This window comes from Erpetoichthys calabaricus, chromosome 17 (genome assembly GCF_900747795.2).
Source record: "Erpetoichthys calabaricus chromosome 17, fErpCal1.3, whole genome shotgun sequence".
In the NCBI taxonomy this organism is placed as follows: domain Eukaryota; kingdom Metazoa; phylum Chordata; class Cladistia; order Polypteriformes; family Polypteridae; genus Erpetoichthys; species Erpetoichthys calabaricus.
This window is the reverse complement of record NC_041410.2, coordinates 2,681,182-2,700,998: the sequence shown is the minus strand read 5'-3', so window position 1 is coordinate 2,700,998 and position 19,817 is coordinate 2,681,182. Positions and strand designations below refer to the sequence as shown.

Genomic DNA, 19,817 nt, shown 5'->3' with positions numbered 1-19,817 from the left:
TCATCGTTCAGATGTCTGGTGTCCATCAGTGGTCAGTTTAATTGCTTGGTCCCAATTAGGACAGCTGAGCAAAACCCAAGCCATGAAGTCCAAGGAACTGCAGGCAGAACTCAGAAACAGGATTGTGTTGAGCCAAAGATCTGGAGAAGGCCACAACAACAACAACAATAACAATATTCATTTATTTCTAAAGCACATTTTCATACAAATGATATCGCTCAAAGTGCTTTACAGGATGAAGAAAGAGGAAAAGAGCAAATATAAGAATACAATTAGGCAATAGTAGTTAACATAGAATAAAAGTAAGGTCCAATGGCCAGGGAGGACAGAAAAAAAAAACCCAAGAAGGCTGGAGAAATAAAACAAAATCTGCAGGGGTCCCGAGGCCACGAGACCACCCAGCCAGCCCCCTCTAGGCCCCCTCTACCTAACATAAATAGTCTCGATTAGTCCTCCATGGTCATGAAAACCATGGAGCGGCTGCTTCTTCACCACCTGAGGCCACAGGTCCGTCACGCCCTCGACCCTCTGCATTGGTTCCATATTCTGAGTAAGTGAAGCACAATTGGGTTTTTAGTATATTGGCAATAACTTGTATTTACGGGGGTACAAAGAAAGAAATATAAAGACGTCCTGCAGGATTTCATTTCTATTATGGACCAAGCCTGTGTGTGCTCATCTATTTGTGACAGTGTCCAGGTTTTCATAGATTGTGTATTCGCCACCCAGTAATAAAACTGAAAGTTAGGTATTGCCGTGCCACCTTCTGCCTTAGGTCTTTGTAGGGTCGCCCTTTGAATGTGTGGATGTTTTGAATTCCAAATAAATGAGGTTATGATAGAATCTGACTTCATAAAAAATGATTTGTTAACGTCTATGGGGATGTTTTGAAATAGAAACAGAAGCTTATGGAGGATATTCATCTTGAACAGTGTTAATTCTTCCAGCTAAAATGAGATGAAGGGTAGACCCATTATGTACGCCTTCTTTACGTTTTTCCGTTTTCTTGATAAAGGGCTTTATGCTTGCTTGTGATGTTTACCCCGAGGTATTTCAAAGTCATTATTCTCAGATCCTTTTCGATGTCACAGACGTGCGTCAGAACCACGGAAGGCGTGTTTTCTGTTATGGACGTATTCAGTACGTTTTTAAGCTTTTGCACTCTGGTGAGGCCCACATTAGACTCCATTGTCAACCACCAGGGCGTCAGGATATTTTCAATATTTTTAGGAAATGCCATGTTTGTGAATGAATAACGTTGACTTGAAAAGTCTTCTTTTTCTCCATTTGGCTGCTCCCATTAGGGGTTGCCACAGCAGATCATCTTCTTCCATATCTTTCTGTCCTCATCATCTTGCTCTGTCACACCATCACCTGCATGTCCTCTTTCACCACATCCATAAACCTTCTCTTAGGTCTTCCTCTTCTCCTCTTCCCTGGCAGCTCTATCCTTAGCACCCTTCTCTCGTTATACCCCTCATCTCTCCTCTGCACATGTCCAAACCAACGCAATCTCACCTCTCTGACTTTGTCTCCCAACCTGAGCTGACCCTCTAATGTCCTCATTTCTAATCCTGTCCATCCTCATCACACCCAGTGCAAATCTTACCATCTTTAACTCTGCCACCTCCAGCTCTGTCTCCTGTGCCAACCCATATAACATAGTCCTGTAGACCTTCTCTTTCACTCTTGCTGATACCCGTCTGTCACAAATCACTCCTGACACTCTTCTCCACCCACTCCACCATGCCTGTGCTCTCTTCTTCACTTCTCTTCCACACTCCCCATTACTCTGTACTGTTTATCCCAAGTGTTTAAACTCATCCACCTTCGCCAACTCTACTCCCCTCATCCTCACCATTCCACTGACCTCCCTCTCATTCATCATACACATGTATTCTGTCTTGGTGGTCCTACTGACCTTCATTCCTCTCCTCTCATATCTCCACATCTCCAGGGTCTCCTCAACCTGCTCCCTACTATCTGTTGTGATGGATTGCCGGCTTCATATTCCGGCCCTCACCCCCAGGCCACCAGGAGGACCTCTCCCGACAGCATGGACGTTCCCCGAATTCCAGCAGGGCCTCATGGACTATGTAGTTTTTATACACAGCCCTGCTGGATACCTTGGGGACCACTGGGAGTCGCTGTCGGGAGGCCTGTGGACTCAAATGTACCCTATAACCTGGAAGTACGTCCTGGTCACGTGAACAGGAGAGATGACGTACTTCCAGGTTGAAGAAAAGGACTTCTACCCTGACCCGGAAGGAATAAGGACTTATGGGTAATGGAACAGGAACACCTCCGGGTCAGGGAGTATAAAAGGGGAAAGCCCAGACATTGAGCTGAGCTGGGAGGTAGGGTGGCTAAGTGTCTGGGAGAAGGAGGAGAGAGTATTGTGATTAGTGATTGAGTTATATGAGTAGTGTGGAGTGGAAGGTGCTTTGGTCCACTGTACTATAAGAAAATAAAGAAGTCTTATACTTTTACCTGGTGTTTGGAGTGGTACCTGAGGGTTCAAGAGGTGAATCGAGACCTCTACTGCTACACTTTACAGATCACAATGTCATCAGCAAACATCACAGTCCACAAGGACTCCTGTCTAATCTCATCTGTCAGCCTGTCCATCACCACTGCAAGTAAGAAAGGGCTCAGAGCCGATCCCTGATGTGATCCCACCTCCGTCACTCCTACCGCAGACCTCACCACGGTCACACTTCCCTCATACATATCCTATACAACTCTTACGTACTTCTCTGCCACTCCCGACTTCCTCATACAATAAAACTTGAAAAGTAACAAACAAAAAAAGGGACTAAGAGGGGACAAGGGTGAAGGGTCTGACATGCCCAGTAGACCCCCAGTTGTTACTTCGAAACAAATTCTGCAACAAGAAAACGTGGCAGGCACAGTTGAAGATTTCACACAAATGTTAGAAAGTGTTTCTTCACATAAGGAATGGCAGAAACCTGATGTAAGTGGCCGAGTAGCGGGGTAGACCGTTGGACTCTTGGGACCTTCAGACCTCGGCGTGATGAAGATGATGGGAGAGCTTCTTGGGCTGAGTGGCCCACTCTCATCACATGTGTTTAAATGTTCTAACATGAGCATTGATGGGGTCTCCCTGACTGCTGCTATCCCTCTGACTTCTAAACGTCACGCATTGTGGAGTCTGGCAATAGGGGAAAAAATGGAGCTGAAAGCCGGTGGCCCAATTCCTCAGCACCATACGCATGACCGACACGTCTGAGTTTCCCTTTAAAGGACAAATTCTGAAATTTGAAACCACCTTGTGAAGTTTTGTCTTTCCTGTTGTTAGCAGTAGGTGGCCCTGACTGAACATGAAACCTCTAACCAAACCCCGGTGTGTGAGCTAACATTTCCTTGTGCCACACACACATATTCATTGAGACAGTCAGGCTTCAGTCGTGGAGCAGAACGAGAGCCACAGGCAGAGGAGGAACATGCATCTCCATACAGGGCTGCTGACTCTGTGCTTCGGGTGGGCATTTGCCTTCTACCCCAACCGAGAATGCCCAGACGTAGGACTAAGTGACCTCACCGATGAAGACATCACTAGAAACGCCATCCTGACGGCTGTGGCCACTTTTATGGAAGGAAACCCACTGCCAGGAAAGCCAGGCTTCAAGCCAGGGGAGCTGGTGGACTTGGTCCCCCTGACTCCGACCAGTCTGTTCAAGGCGTACTTCCGAGGTTGGTCATTTGTTACTTTAATATTTGAAAGGTGGTAAGGTGGCACAGTGGTTAGTGCTGCTGTGTCAAAGCTCCAGGGGACCGGCGTTCAGAACCCAACATCTACTTGCTATCTGTGTGAAGTCTGCATGTTCTCCGTGTGCATCTAAAAGATGAGCTTGGTACGTCTGAACTGGCTAAGTGTGTGCCCAGCGATTATATGTGGCTTGTTTGTCTGATGGTTTTGCCACATGTCAAACACATGCATGTTCATTTGATAGGCAATTCTGAGGGGCGCTGGCACTTTGATGTTCTGCATACCGATATGCCAGTACATTTTTTAAAGTGACATTGGGTTTGAGATAAGATGCTACATAAACTAAACTTCTTCTTCTTGTTATTTTTATTACTATGTGATGGGCTGGTGTCCTGCCCAGGGACTGACCCAAGCCCCAGCTCCCTACCACCCTGGTTTGGATAAGTGGATTTGATAATTGATTATTGTGATTATTATTATTATAAGTGGGTACTGTGGGAGAAGACATGCAGTAAACTGGCACTTCATCTATAGATGGCTCCTGTCTTGCACCTGACACAAATGGGATTGGCTCTGCACCCCACCCAATACCCCTGAACCCTTCAGTGATCCAGCAGTGGATTAAGCACTTCTGGCAATGGCAGGATTTGAAATGATAAAGCCCGAAGTGGACACTGCTGGGTGCCAGCTGTACATTTGTATTTTCCCCAGCAGTTGATGGGAATATTCAAGTGGCATAGAGGGGTCTGAATCTGCTGTCGCTCTGGTGCAGCTCTTCATGCCAAAAGCTGAGCTTCTTCAGCAGGGTGATACTCTTTACCATGAGAACAAGAAAACCATCTGGGGGGAAACCTGCTGGAGCTAAGAGGCTGCTGAGTTTTGGGCAACTGGATGAGGGTAAGCGGAGTGCCAAGTCACCGCTGAAGTCACCATCCGGTGTGTTCAAGTTAAACACATCGTAACGTAAAATGACAGGCAATGTGATGCTGCGGCTGAGGCTTTGGCCTTCAAACTACAAAGCCCACCACTAAATCACTGTGTGACAATGAGTGAGTCTTGTAGCCCACCTGGGACCCAACTGAAAACAAAAAGTATAAACCAATACCTTGGGTCTTCCTCTTATAAAGTTGCTGTGGGTGTGCCAGGCATTTTATACAACATGGCACTTAGAAGGGCTGGGTGGTGGCACCCACTTGGACTTGGTTGGGGGGGGTCTGTCTTCCTCAGATAGTCACTGTAGAGAAGAGTAGGAATATAAGCAGGGGGTCCACCTTGCATGTTAAAATGTTATTAATTTAAGCTTAATGCCATGTGATTTATACATGTATAATATATGTATGTTCACATATATTTTCAGCTTTATATGGTGCATTTGCAGCAATTATATAGTGCCTTTCACATCTATCTATCTATTATATAGCACCTTTCACATCTATCTATCTGTCTATCTATTATATAGTGCCTTTCACATCTATCTATCTATAATATAGCGCCTTTCACATCTATTTATTATATAGCGCCTTTCACATCTATCTATCTATCTATCTATCTATCTATCTATCTATCTATCTATCTATCTATCTGTTATATAGCACCTTTCACATCTATCTATCTATCTATCTATCTATCTATCTATCTATCTATTATATAGCACCTTTCACATCTATTTATTATATAGCGCCTTTCACATCTATCTATCTGTCTATTATATAGTGCCTTTCACATCTATCTACCTATCTATCTATTATATAGCACCTTTCACTCTATTTATTATATAGCGCCTTTCACATCTATCTATCTATTATATAGCGCCTTTCACATCTATCTATCTGTCTATTATATAGTGCCTTTCACATCTATCTACCTATCTATCTATTATATAGCACCTTTCACTCTATTATATAGTGCCTTTCACTCACTCTATCTATCTATCTATCTATCTATCTATCTATCTATCTATCTATCTATCTATCTATCTATCTATCTATCTATAGCATCTTTCATATCTATCTATCTGTCTATCTATTATATAGTGCATTTCACATCTATCTATCTATCTATCTATCTATCTATCTATCTATCTATTATACAGCGCCTTTCACATCTATCTATCTATCTATCTATCTATCTATCTATCTATCTATCTATCTATCTATCTATTATATAGCACCTTTCATATCTATTTATTATATAGCGCCTTTCACATCTATCTACCTATCTATCTATTATATAGTACCTTTCACTCTGTCCTCACCGGTGGCGCAGTGGTAGTGCTGCTGCTTTGCAGTAAGGAGACTGTGGAAGATTGTGAGTTCGCTTCCTCCCTGTGTGGATAGTGCTTTGAGTACTGAGAAAAGCACTATATAAATGTAATGAATTATTATTATCTATTTATTATATAGCAGCTTTCACATCTGTCTATCTATTTTATAGTACCTTTCACTCTATTTATTATATAGCACCTTTCACATCTATCTGTCTATTATATAGTGCCTTTCACACCTATCTATCTATTATATAGTACCTTTCACTCTATTTATTATATAGCGCCTTTCACTTCTATCTATCTGTCTATTATACATGGCCTTTCACATCTATTTATCTGTCTATCTATTATATAGTGCCTTTCACATCTATCTTTTATATAGTACCTTTCAGTCTATCTATTTATTATATAGCGCCTTTCACATCTATCTATATATCTATTATATAGTACCTTTCACTCTACTTATTATATAGCGCCTTTCACATCTATCTATCTGTCTATCTATTATATAGTGCCTTTCACATCTATCTATCTATTATATAGTACATTTCACTCGATTTATTATATAGTGTCTTTCACATCTATCTGTATATTTCAGTTTTTCCCAGCCTCTTTCTCCGGTGGCACACTTTCTGTAACCTAAAACATCCCACGGCACACGACTATCTTATTAAGCTCAAACACCCATCATGTCCCCTACTTGCCCTCAGCTATCTGAAGGGCAGGGACTACCGGTGTAGTCGGTTAAAAAAGCAGCTCCGAGATGAGCGTTCGCAGACGTGGCACTTAGTGAGCTCTTTGCTGGCGTCTCCCAGCCGCTTCGTCCCGTCGCCCGCCCCTGTCTGCCTCAGATGTCCACCGACGCTGTGAGGCTCGCTGACGACCACACACCCAGGGCAGATGGACTGAGTCTGGAGACGCGTGTGAAGTATTCTGTGCTTTGTCTGCACCACAGTGATCGCGGAGCTGCTTTTATGTCAGCTTCTCCAGGTAGACCTGTCCTCCCAAGGCTGGTGTTGACCACCCGAGGACGTTGTCCCTCTCAGGTTCAGCCCCAGGTGCTGCTGTAGATGTTTTTGTTTCTACAATGCGCTTCTTTACAAGTTATTCATTCACTTGTTTTAGGTCTTTTTTTGCAGTTTCACATCAAAGCTGAAGCTCTTCATCCATTGTGAAAATTATTAGTTTATTCAATTATTGTGAAGTGTTCGTCTGCCTTTCCTGCTGAACTCCATCCCAAAGTGCTTTGCAGCTCCTATTCGGGCTGTTCCACAGTTTTAATAGTTCAGTGGTTTGGTGACATCTGCTGGCCATTTTGATGAATGCAGGTATTTTTTCACTCCTGTATTTTGCTGGAAGCGCGACCGCCTCCACCGTCGGAAGTTCAGTTGAGCTCTCAGCTGGTGCGTTCGACGAAATTCAATGTGCTTTTCTTATTTATTTATTTTATTACATTTTTATTTTATTTTTTTAGTGTTGGTGTGTTAAATGAGGTTCTTATTCATCGTGAGTGCACTTGATTCTAATTAATAAATATGAATGGCGAGAGAGTCGGAGCCAAATAATGAGTTAAAGATGAAGGCTGTTCCTCTTATTCTACTGCATAGAAAAGCTGTCTTGATAAGTATGATCCCAAGGCGCTTCTCGGGTCTGGTACACTTATTTTCAAAGTTCTACAACATACGGTGGCCCGTAGATTTTAAAGACTCACTCAGGTTCACTGGGGTCGGTCAGTGCTGGTGAGACTGTGAAATGGCCCCTTGACGCCGCCCGTTTTAAAATCGGAGTTCTGCTGCCTTTCCTTTTCTTACGGACTTGTTTGTCGTTCTTCATTTGCAGCACATTTTTATTTTTTTCTTAACAAATCACACGTGGACTACCGAGAGCTGTTCCTCTTCTTTTTTTGTTTTTTTCTGCAGCCGACGTGTCTCCGAATCAGTTCATTCAGGCGATTCAGAACATCGTGACTGGAAACGACGAGGTGGAGCGGCTCTACGCACAGCAGAGCGACTACCACTTCCACTGTGAGCAGATCACTAAGAGTAAGTGCCGACTAATCAAATAATCATCTAATAATCATCTATTTAAAGATAACTTGGACTGAATGACTTTAGCGAAAATGGCGTGGCAGCGGAGCGCAGAGCCAGCAGATAAGACGTGAAGCTCGCTGTCCTAACAAACGAAGAAGGGTCTGCCCGAGGACACCCCTGTCGTGTGATGACGGACCGCTTCAAAAAGAGAAAGTTTATAAAAATATACGTGTTTGCTTTTTCTATTATTGCTTATTGTGATAAACAGCAAATGACAAACCAAGTCACTCTATTAATGAATCTTTAATTTTAAAGTAATGCTGTAGCATTAAAATATACACTGCTGAAAAAAAAAATGAAGAAACACTTAAATCAGGCATCAGCTCAGGTCAGTTTGGGGAGCAGGCACTGGTACAGCGCACTGCCACACCACCACATGACAAAACAGCTCGGGATCCTGACTGGCAACCCCAACGCCCAATGCAGACAAACTGTCCAGTCTCACCCTCCAGAAATGAGCCTCTGTGTTACGTGTGTGTCCCCTTGGCCTGGTCCAGCCACTCGAGTCCTCACAAATGAGGGTCCAGCCACTTGGATCACAAACATTAACACTGTTTTTACAAATCCAATACCACATGGCATATGTATCACATTTGTCATTCCAACAAGTGGCGCATCACAAACATTAACAGTGCTGATACCACATGTAACAGGCAGATATGCATCACCTGGTGCGCTGCAGACATTAACACTGAGGTCTTTGTGGATTACTTAGATTTCAACGTGTCTTAGAAGGGTTGCACGGCTGGTATAATAGAAACAAATTTGAAAACAATCTCAAATTCCAAAGGTTCAAAGAATAGCAACTTAAAAGTCTGTCTTGTGGTATTTGGGGTTTTTCTAATGAGTTGGTTTGACATTTTTAGGGTGAAATTCCAATCGGCTACAAAACAACATAAAAACAGTGGTAGTCCATGAGGGCAGTGGGTGCAGGGGAGGACTTAGGAGATGGGTGGGGGTCCCTCAGCTTAAACCATTGATAATTGAAATTCAGTTGAAAAGAAACATTTGTGGGTTTTATGTGCTCGATCATATTGGCGGAATTGCCATAACCTGAGACCTGCCTGCAATAAATGTGGCCAGGAAGATAATAGTCATTTTTGTCATCGGTTGTGCGTGACATAAATGTCTGCATCCCACGGTTCCACAGAGTTGTTCAGGTTGACCACCAGAGTGATAAGCTGACTACCTGGCGGTCCCCTCCCTCCTGTGTGCATGATGGCGACTCTGTGGCTGTCATCATCGATCCTGTGCGCTCCCGACTGCCCTCGTCTCTCTTCCCACAGGCCGGATTGAATGATTCACAGGGGCTTTCATAATATGGTGGTCGTGTTTCCATTCAGCACGTGTGCTGATGTGAATGTGAGATCTGCTCATCTCCATCTTTGCTTCTCTTTCAGGCATTACGCTGTTCCAGCAGTATCGCGATGAGATTTTCACCCAAATTAAAGTATCAAAGGATAAAATGGATGTCAATGCGTATGAAAAGGCCCAACTGAAAATGGGTATGGCGCTGCACATCCTGCAGAAATTCTACAGCAACACCAACTGGGTGGAAATGGGAAAGCGGACCACCTACAGACATCTTGGTAAATGCAACAAAAGAGCTTGAACTGAACTGTGACTTTATGTAAAAGGGGTCCAAAAAAAAAAGATTCACTGTGGGGGCCAAATTCTCATGGGGTGAATTAGGGAGTGCAGATTTCTGGGAAATTTTGAACATACAGTAAGTGTGCTAATTAACATGCAACACATCACCATGATCAGTGAGCGGAACAAACTGTCGTTTCACCTAAAAGTAAATCTCAGAACACATTTTTCATAACCTCAGCAGCAACAAATTCACTACCAAATGTGCAAATGCATTAATTTCCGCTATACGTGGAAACTAACAGCGTATGTATATAAAAAGAAAAAGATAATGGAACAGGAGAAGAGATGCAGGCGAGAGGATGAAAACCGGGAAACTCCAACCGTGCACATCAAACTCAACAGTCAAAGTCAAAGGGTGGGCCAAAAATCTGTTAAACAGAAAATTGTGAAACTATTATTCAGAATTGCAAGAAGGTGTGGTGTTATCCGCAATCTCGGATGAAGACGGGGACCTAAGTAATGAACTTTTATCCCATGGATTGCAGAAATCTGGGTCGATCTGGGAAGATAATAGTAATTCTTGTCGTCCAGGAGATATCCTGATCAGATGCCGAGCCACCTCATCTGACTCCTCTCGATGCGGAGGAGCAGCGGCTCTACTCTGAGATTCTCACCCTATCTTTAAGGGAAAGCCCAGACACCCTTCGGAGGAAACTCATTTCAGCTATTTGTATTCGCAATTTCATTCTTTCGGTCACTACCCATAGCTCATGACCATAAGTGAGGGTAGGAACTTCGATCGACCGGTAAATTGAGAGCTTTGCCTTATGGCTCAGCTCCTTTTTCGCCATGATGCAGAGCCCGCATCACTGTGGACGCCGCACCGATCCATCTGTCGACCTCCCATCCATTCTTTTCTCACTCATGAACAAGACCCCGAGATACCTGAACTCCTCCACTTGGGGCAGATTCTCGCTCCCAACCCTAAGAGGGCACTCCACCCTTTTCCAGCTGAAAAATGCATGACCAATGACAACAATTACTATTATGTTCCGTGTTCCGGGAACTTCTAGCCGGGAGGAGGCCCCCAGGGAAGACCCAGGACACGTTGGAGGGACTATGTCTCTCAGCTGGTCTGGGAACGCCTCGGGATTCTCCCAGAAAAGCTAGAAGAAGTGGCCGGGGAGAGGGAAGTTTGGCATCTCTGCTCAAGCTGCTGCCCCCGTGACCCGATCTCAGATAAGCGGAACAGGATGGTTGGATGGATGGTCGTGTATGACATAAATGTCTGCATCCCACAGTCTCATTGAGTAGTTCAAGTTGACCAATGGAGTGATACGCCGACTACCTGTCGGTTCTTGGGGTGCATGTGAATTCATTTGATATTTTTAATGTCTTGAACATTGTTTTTTTAGGTCCATTTTCACAAACTTTTTGAGAGTCTTCTGCTTATGATTTGTTGACCGCAAGTCCTCATTGCTGGTGTGTCAGAGTGGTGATGTGCAGCTTTGTTCATAATGGCACTCCGTTTTGTTTTCATTCTCAGTCCCAGCACTGTCTCCAGCATCCCATAATCGAGTCTGCCTTGTTAATCAGCTCACTGACTCAGTGAACTTCTCTCTTCGAAGTGATGTTGACCCCAATTGTGTTTCTTCACACACTTCTATTAAATAATTCGTTGGTTAAAAATCCTCAATGCTAGTGTGTCGTGGAGAGGAGTTTTAGCTTTGTTCATAAAGGCACTCAGTTTTGACTTGATTCCCTACTACCTCCAGCAGGACCAGAGGGCATCCCGCGACTGACCCCTGTCCTTCTAATTAGCGTCTTGATTTGGTGGTCCTCTCTTGAAGTGATGTGACCAGCCCAGCACACCACACTGGCCATCATAGAGTTATAAAATATGTACAGTACACCCCCAAAATTCACGGGGGTTACGTTCCTAGAGCACCTGCAAATTGTGAAAAACCGCGACTTTTGGATGTGGTTAAAAAAGGCCTTTTAAATGCCTATTTTTATAGTTTAAACCCTAAATACAGTATGCCCCCAAAGCACTTTAATTTCGTTGCAAACTCAACTTAATACATTACCTAAAAACAGAATGTAAAGGTAAACTCGTCTACTGTACAGTACTGCACTGCTATGTCCCCTGCAGTGTTAGAATGTTACTGATACCGATATTACCGCTATATGTACTGTAATTCATGCAAGTGTGTTTTCTTTGCTATGTACTGTTGTTTTCTTTGTTATAAGTATAGTAAATACATCCATCCATCCATTTTCCAACCTGCTGAATCCGAACACAGGGTCACGGGGGTCTGCTGGAGCCAATCCCAGCCAACACAGGGCACAAGGCAGGAACCAATCCCGGGCAGGGTGCCAACCCACTTCAGGACACACACAAACACACCAATCACACACTAGGGCCAATCCACCTAACCTGCATGTCTTTGGACTGTGGGAGGAAACCGGAGTGCCCGGAGGAAACCCACGCAGACACGGGGAGAACATGCAAACTCCACGCAGGGAGGACCCGGGAAGCGAACCCGGGTCCCCAGGTCTCCCAACTGCAAGGCAGCAGCGCTACCCACTGCGCCACCGTGCCGCCCGTAAATACATAATAATTTAATTAAAAATACAGTAAAATGTATGGGTATTCACCAATGATGAATGATATTAATGATGATGATGAAGTAGCTGTGCAGTATGATGCAGAGGATTTAAAACTCCTTGGGTGATGCCTCTTCTTCAGGTGCTTCAGAAGGAGTCGTATCTGGAGCTTTGGCTTTGTCCTTCATGATATAAGTTCTGGACGGCATTTTCTTCCAGTCTCATCCATGTTAAAAACTTGTTTGGGCGTACATCCCTTCTCGTCTATGATGTGCCTAAATGTCTCGGAGTACTTTTCCGTGGCTTCTTTGTCAGCAGACGCTGCCTATCCGTGTAGAGAGATGCTTTTAATATTAAATCGTTTCTGAAAATGATCAAACCATCCCCTTACCGGCTTGAAAATCTTCAGGCTCCGGTGCTGTTGATGGTCCTGGTTGCGGTTCTTCGGTACCTTCTACATTGTCTCCTGTAGCGAACTGCTGGTACAATTGCTTTCTCACGGATGATGTTCCCGTCCAAGGGGATGTTGTTCTTCCTGCAGTCGGTGATTCACAATGCCAAGGCAGATTCCATCCTGATGATATTTTTATTCCTTACGGTCATTTCCTTTTTGGTGCTATCACAGAAACTTACAGATACAGTACTCCAGATCGCTGCTTCGTTCTTCTTTATATATGTGCGGTGCTTTCATTAATGCCATAGTGGCGTGCTACTGCAGCATAATGTTTTAGTTCCCGGAGCAAATCCAGTAGTTCAACCTCCTCCTGGAGTGTTTTAAACTTCTTCTGGTGCTTAGGCTCAGTGCCAGAATGCTTAGAAGGTGCAGGGCATTTCGGCGACATTGTGTGCGTTTAAGAATAACAAAACAATAACAAAATGGAAAACACGAGGACACTCAGCTGGAGACACGTCACAGGGCAGCAGCCAATCAGCAGCAAGGAGAAATGAATAATGCTCTTGGATTGGCTACTTTCACCATCCCAAACTGCGTTTCCTTCAACGGTTGCTTCCTGTTCTCTCTATAGCACAGTAATTCCATGAAAAAAGCCATTTGCGCTTTCCGCTAACAATTAATAGTTAGGTTCTAAGGAAAAATCTGTGAACGACTGAGTCCGCGAACCCTGAACCGCAACTTCGTGGGGGGTCCACTGTAATGGATGTCACTACTCACATTAAAGGAGCTCAGTCTCCTAAGATAAAGGGGTCAGCTTTGCCCGTTCTTAGACACTGGAGCCCCTCAGTGTTATGAGGTCAGCCCAATGAAGATCTCGCTTTGCATGTGTGGTTGCTGAAGTCGGAAAAACAACAGGAGATAAAAGCACCAATTTAATAATAAAAAAAAAGCAATTTCTTTATTCTTGGTGAGAGAAGGGAGGCTGCAGACCCTCACAGCTCAGTTTGTTACAGGCAGCCTGCTCATAAAAGGAAGTTAGCTCAGTTTTATACCAGTTTGTTTCTAAACAAAAAGAGGAAGTATGTCTGTTCAATTTGAGGTCACGCAGAGATTGCAAGTAGCTTAAGATGACACAATAAATGTCAAAAACGTGCAGAAGTACACGCTAGTCAGCATGCCCAAAACCCCAGGTTCCCCATTCAAGTTAGGCTATGCAATTCAGCTATGGCTAGTTGTACAGCGACAGCACTTTGCTAACATGTGCTTCCCTATTCTTCTGCACCATCAGGGTTACAACACTTCAACGGCTATGTGGCAGTCACAATTTAAGAATCTTTTCTCAGCTTATCAAAGGATTAATGTTATACTGTCGGTTAATGCACAGCACGTAATAATTGATTACACAATATCAAAAGCTACCTTAAAAGTTAGTTTAGTACATTTGTCTTACAAGAATACACTCTTACAGCTTAGCATCTGTATTAAGTTACATTTGTTTGGTTAGCTTAACACATCTTTATTTAATACATAAGTGACATTCTTCTTATAGTTCTACTAGTACCATACTTTTGTTATTTTGGAAAGGCTGAAGCATCTTAATTCTAAATATTCTTTCTCACATGCGATACCCCACGTAACACGTCTGTTTATTAGAAGTCTTTGCTGTTTAATGGTTTGCCGTAACCACGTCCTCCGAGGTTCTTGCTGCTCTGCTCTGGCTTCATGTATGCTGTCTTTACTGTCTTGGTTTCCACGCTGGTAACAGTAGAATGAGGGAAAAAATCTAATGTGGCGAATACTTTCAATCTTAACTTCATATTCTGTTAGAATGCTGACTTTGAGGTCAAGCAGTTATTTCAGATGCGGAGGACCGAGGAGTTTAGGTTAGACAGTGATACTCGCTAATCCTGGTGTCTGCTAGCTACAATATACTGCAGTATAGTGGGGGCCATACTTAATGCTGTGGTCTTACTGTATCAGAGGCCTGCATTCTAATTCTACTCCGGTCGACTTTGTATGTTCTCACCCTGTCCCGGTGCCAGAGAAAGGTGACGTGTTGCATGTTTATCAGCACATGCAAGTAAGAATTTCACTCTACTCTGGACTTGCGACAATAAGGCGACACCCTGCCATCAACGCCATCAGATGATTCTTGATCTGAAGCCTCAACAAGATCTGCAGTTCCAGATTGTCGCATATCAAGCCGCGACGTCCACAACTAACACTGACCCTCTCTCTTTCTTTTTTTGATTTGTAGTGAACGCTTCTGACCCCGTATTCCCAATTGCCTCATCAGCAATAAAGACTTGCAAGGACTGCCTTCCTACAGAGAGGTACAGCCAACTAGAATGAAATCGTTCTGTGAGGATTTATTACTCCAGTTTGGCCCGTTCAGATCTCTACCGAACAGTCACATCTGCTCTACATATGATGGAGTTACGTCTGGATTAGGACGTTTTGGGATTTGGTCATTTTAAACTCCTCTAGTTGATGTCACTTCAGTTTCCTGTCATTGAATCTTGTAGAGAATTTGTTGAAACTCATTTGTTTCTGAGGTTTGGAAGTGTCCCACGTGCTCCTCAACTTTGATAAGTTATTCTACACAATGCCATTGCTAATACATCTTTTTTGGCTCACTTGGGTGGGTTTCTTCACAAGTGCTTTCTAAAGTGACAACCTGACCGATGTTCCTTTTTTGTCATTTTCTTTTTGCAGTGGCAGTTTAAACTGTAGCGGGAATCTCCTGGTGGACAACCTGCTGACCAGCGGTTACAAAAAGTTAGAAACCTGTGCGGCCAAACCGAAAGGTAAGCGCTGGGAACACCGGGAGTGGGCCAGTCGAGCTGCCATAACCACCTTTTCAAGTTTTCATAAGTAAATGCACCCACATCTCTTTATTATAAAAGAAAATCCTGGGAAGAGACGAGACGAGACAATTTTTAAGAGATTTATTTTCAAGTCCCGCCCTCCTCTCAACCACATTTAGCCACGCCCACGGCCCTCTCACCTCTCATTGGTGTGAATGACTTTGACAGAATCAGTTCCTGCTCTCTCAGCTCTTATAAATTTTTACGTTTTCCTCACTTTAAGATCCCAAATAAAGAAGACCGATTATGTCCCAATCATTTTGTACATTTCATACCAAAGGGTAATCAACCAAAGAAATGAGAACACGGGCAATCCTAGCACCGAGAAACGATGAAGTCAAACAAATTACCGTGAAAATTGTTTATCGGTTACACAGCAAATTGGTTAAATGCGTATCAATAGACTCTGCTGAAACAGTTGGTGGTGATGGTGCAGAAAATGAAAACATCAGCTTACAATATCACAAAGAATATCTACAAAATCACATCCTAGTGAGCTGAATGACTTCCAGCCTGTCGCCCTGACGTCACATATGATGAAGACAATGGAGCGGCTGCTGCTTCACCACCTGAGGCCACAGGTCCGTCATGGCCTCGACCCTCTGCAGTTCGCATACCAGGAGAAGGTGGAAGCGGAGGATGCCATCATCTACATACTACACCGATCCCTCTCCCACTTGGACAGAGGCAGTGGTGCTGTAAGAATTCTGTTTCTGGACTTATCTAGTGCCTTCAACACCATCCAACCTCTGCTTCTTAGGGACAAGCTGACAGAGATGGGAGTAGATTCATACCTGGTGGCATGGATCGTGGACTATCTTAAAGACAGACCTCAGTATGTGCGTCTCAGGAACTGCAGGTCTGACATTGTGGTCAGGAACACCACAGGGGACTGTACTTTCTCCGGTCCTGTTCAGCCTATATACATCAGACTTCCAATACAACTCAGAGTCCTGCCACATGCAAAAGTTAGCTGACGACACTGCTATGGTGGGCTGCATCAGGAGTGGGCAGGAGGAGGAGTACAGGAACCTAATCAAGGACTTTGTTAAATGGTGCGACTCAAACCACCTACACCTGAACACCAGCAAAACCAAAGAGCTGGTGGTGGATTTTAGGAGGCCCAGACCCCTCATGGACCCCGTGATCATCAGAGGTGACTGTGTGCAGAGGGTGCAGAACTATAAATACCTGGGAGTGCAGCTGGACGATAAACTGGACTGGACTGCCAACACTGATGATCTGTGTAAGAAAGGACAGAGCCGACTATACTTCACTAGAAGGCTGGTGTCTTTCAACATCTGCAATAAGATGCTGCAGATGTTCTATCAGACGGTTGTGGCGAGCGCCCTCTTCTATGCAGAGGTGTGCTGGGGAGGCAGCATTAAGAAGAAGGATGCCTCACGCCTGGACAAACTGGTGAGGAAGGCAGGCTCTATTGTAGGCATGGAGCTGGACAGTCTAACATCTGTGGCAGAGCGAAGGGCGCTCAGCAGGCTCCTGTCAGTCATGGAGAATCCACTGCATCCACTGAACAGGATCATCTCCAGACAGAGGAGCAGCTTCAGTGACAGACTGCTGTCACCGTCCTGCTCACTGACAGACTGAGGAGATCGTTCCTCCATCACACAATGCGACTGTTCAATTCCACCTGGGGGGGGTAAACGTTAACATTATTCAAAGTTATTGTCTGTTATACCTGCATTGTTATCAATCTTTAATTTAATATTGTTATTATCAGTATGCTGCTGGAGGAGTATGTGAATTTCCCCTTGGGATTAATAACGTATCTATCTATCTATCTATCTATCTATCTATCTATCTATCTATCTATCTATCTATCTATCTATCTATCTATCTATCTATCTATCTATCTATCTATCTATCTATCTATCTATCTATCTATCTATCACCATTAACACCATCAGGTCTTCCACCACACGAATTACTGTGGAAAGAAGGATGTTTCTAAGAAAGGTAATGTAGTCTATCTTGAGGGGAGAACATTAGACACCAAAGGAGATCTTGATATACTTCTGAAATTCTTGACTCGTGAGGTCAGAGACATTGAAGCAGTGACAGGTAGGACAGCTAGCAGTAAGAGCAGGGTCCTCATTTAAAACACAACCTAAACCTTTGCTTTCTTTCCTTAAGCACATCCACACATAGACTTCGGCTACTTACATATAAAGTATGTAATGAATTATTCTGTAGCATCGTGACAGGAAAGCTAATCGTGCTGTGCTGCAGAGTTTTTGTGTTTTAATTCAGTTTTACGCTTTACTTTTCATTTTCAGGAAAATGTGGGCATGGAGGTAAATACGACGAGACGCGACTTCAGTCCCCTACAGGTGGCATCAACAAAGAAACTGCCAATCCAGAGCTCTCTCCTCACTCCAATTTGCACGACAAGGCAGCACGATTAGCGGAGAATGCAACCGTTGAGTTCTTCATAGGGCCAGGTAAGCCAAAAAATGAAAACAAGAAAAACGAAAAATGTACGTTATTGGCGGTCATCTGCACAGATGGCAGCGGCGGTGGAGTTTAATTTTGGGATTAGGAGAGAAAGCAAATTAAAGTCGTTAAAATCAGAGCAAAAATCTAATTAAAAAAAGCTCTGACCATAAGACAAAACCAGGGTGAAAATGAATGTTCTAACATTGGATATTACGTTACGTCTAACGTGTCCAAATTTTCTCTTTGTTCATTTTTCCCAACTTTCCAAGGCCCTGTTGTCATGAATTTGCTGGTGATTTGGGGGGCTTCTACCTCCAGGGATTTTAGTGATAACATTTTTTTTTTTTTCGCTTTTGTATTTGGTTTTCTTGCTGCACAGTATTTCTGAACGTTTCCGACGCCATTTTTTTGCTCCTGCTATTTGGGGGCGTGTCCTCTGAGGTTCTGAACTGTCAATCAGGAAGCAGTGTGATGAAATGTGCACCACGAGGTCAAATCCGCATGCGAGTTCTGGGATTCAGTCCTTGCTGTATCCTCCGTTGAATGATTGACTCTCGTCACGTGATTTTGTTTTTACTTTGTCGTCTACGAAGTATGGAGAAAAGAAGAGTAATCATGCAAAAATTCGACCTCGAGATTTTGATGAATTTCAAAGTTTTAGACCAATCCAAAAATACCGTTTGTGTGTGTAAACACGATAACTCAAAAACGCAACGATAGACAGATGGGTGAAATTTAGCAGGTAGATCTGCATTAAGTTTTGGGCCAAATCCATCAACCGGAAGTGCGACTTTACCTGAATACATACTCGATTTTTTCTTTTTTATTCGTGCAGCTTCAGAGTCTGATTTATTTAACTTTACTTTTATAATAATTGTTCAATATATTATTAATTTGAGTCCATTTTTTGTTGATGGTTCTTTGATGTACATAATATAAAAATAGAATCCTTGTCTTGCGGTTTACTCCATAAATATCCATCCCCATATCAGAGTAGTCAATTTTTCGTATTTGTCATCTCCCGGCATACGACCCATTTTTGTACTTGGCCCACGTCTTTTCTCCTTTTTAAATACCATAACATGACTGGACTAAGCAGGTATGATGATCTCATGGTGCTTGTCCCATTACGTGGGCACCTCATCTCCATGAGCACATCATGGGCTCAACATTGTCGGACTTGATATAAAATTGTTGGTCCTAAACTTTGCCTTTTTCTTTTCAAAATACCATTTTAGGTTTTGGATTCCTGGACAGCCTCGGGCCTTCTGTTTTCAGAAAATTTTTCAACCTGCAAGGTTACTCTTTGTCATTTGTCATCGACACGACGAGCAGCATGAGCGACGAAATCAACCTGGTCAAGACCATCTGCATCAACATCATCAAAAAGGTTATGAACTCCTCGGACGCGCCTTACAATTACGTGCTGGTGCCGTTCAATGATCCCAGTGAGTATTTTTGTTTTATTAACCTCCTTGGCGTTAGTCCCAAGCATGAGTTCTGTGTTATTACGGTTAATACCGAGTTAGACTCCCAGTGCTTCTGGCTGTGTGTATAACCGCATTAGTAGGGCTGTTGGGAGTACTGGGATCAGAATCAGAGAAGCTGGGGACAAATCTAAATATAGCCAAAACAAAATGGATGAAGATTGGTGAACAAGAAGAAATGAACAGAATGGAATTTGAAGGTCAAGGGCTGGAAAGAGTAGAGAGATCCATGTATTTGAGAAGTGAGATTGACATGAGATGGACGTGATGAAAAGGTCAGGTTGGGCAGGACCAGCATGTGGTAAGTGACAAAGGGGACTTTGGAG

The 19,817-nt window shown here is 43.5% G+C and overlaps 1 protein-coding gene across 7 annotated transcripts in view; it reads left to right on the top strand.

The window, feature by feature from the left end:
- The first annotated feature begins 3,395 nt into the window (after positions 1-3,395).
- Positions 3,396-19,817, top strand: part of LOC114667519 (von Willebrand factor A domain-containing protein 7-like) — a 103,389-nt gene continuing 86,967 nt past the window's right edge. For 3 of the 7 annotated variants that reach the window (XM_051920511.1, XM_051920509.1, XM_028822834.2), the window contains exons 1-7: positions 3,398-3,714; positions 7,916-8,038; positions 9,487-9,675; positions 14,938-15,013; positions 15,396-15,487; positions 17,845-18,009; positions 19,243-19,452. In XM_051920511.1, the coding sequence (XP_051776471.1) occupies positions 3,465-3,714; positions 7,916-8,038; positions 9,487-9,675; positions 14,938-15,013; positions 15,396-15,487; positions 17,845-18,009; positions 19,243-19,452 (1,105 nt within the window). In that variant the 5' untranslated portion in view covers positions 3,398-3,464. Of the gene's footprint in view, positions 3,715-7,915; positions 8,039-9,486; positions 9,676-14,937; positions 15,014-15,395; positions 15,488-17,844; positions 18,010-19,242; positions 19,453-19,817 lie in introns of all 7 variants that reach the window. The other 4 variants (XM_051920513.1, XM_051920514.1, XM_051920510.1 and 1 more) reach the window with 2 other exon arrangements.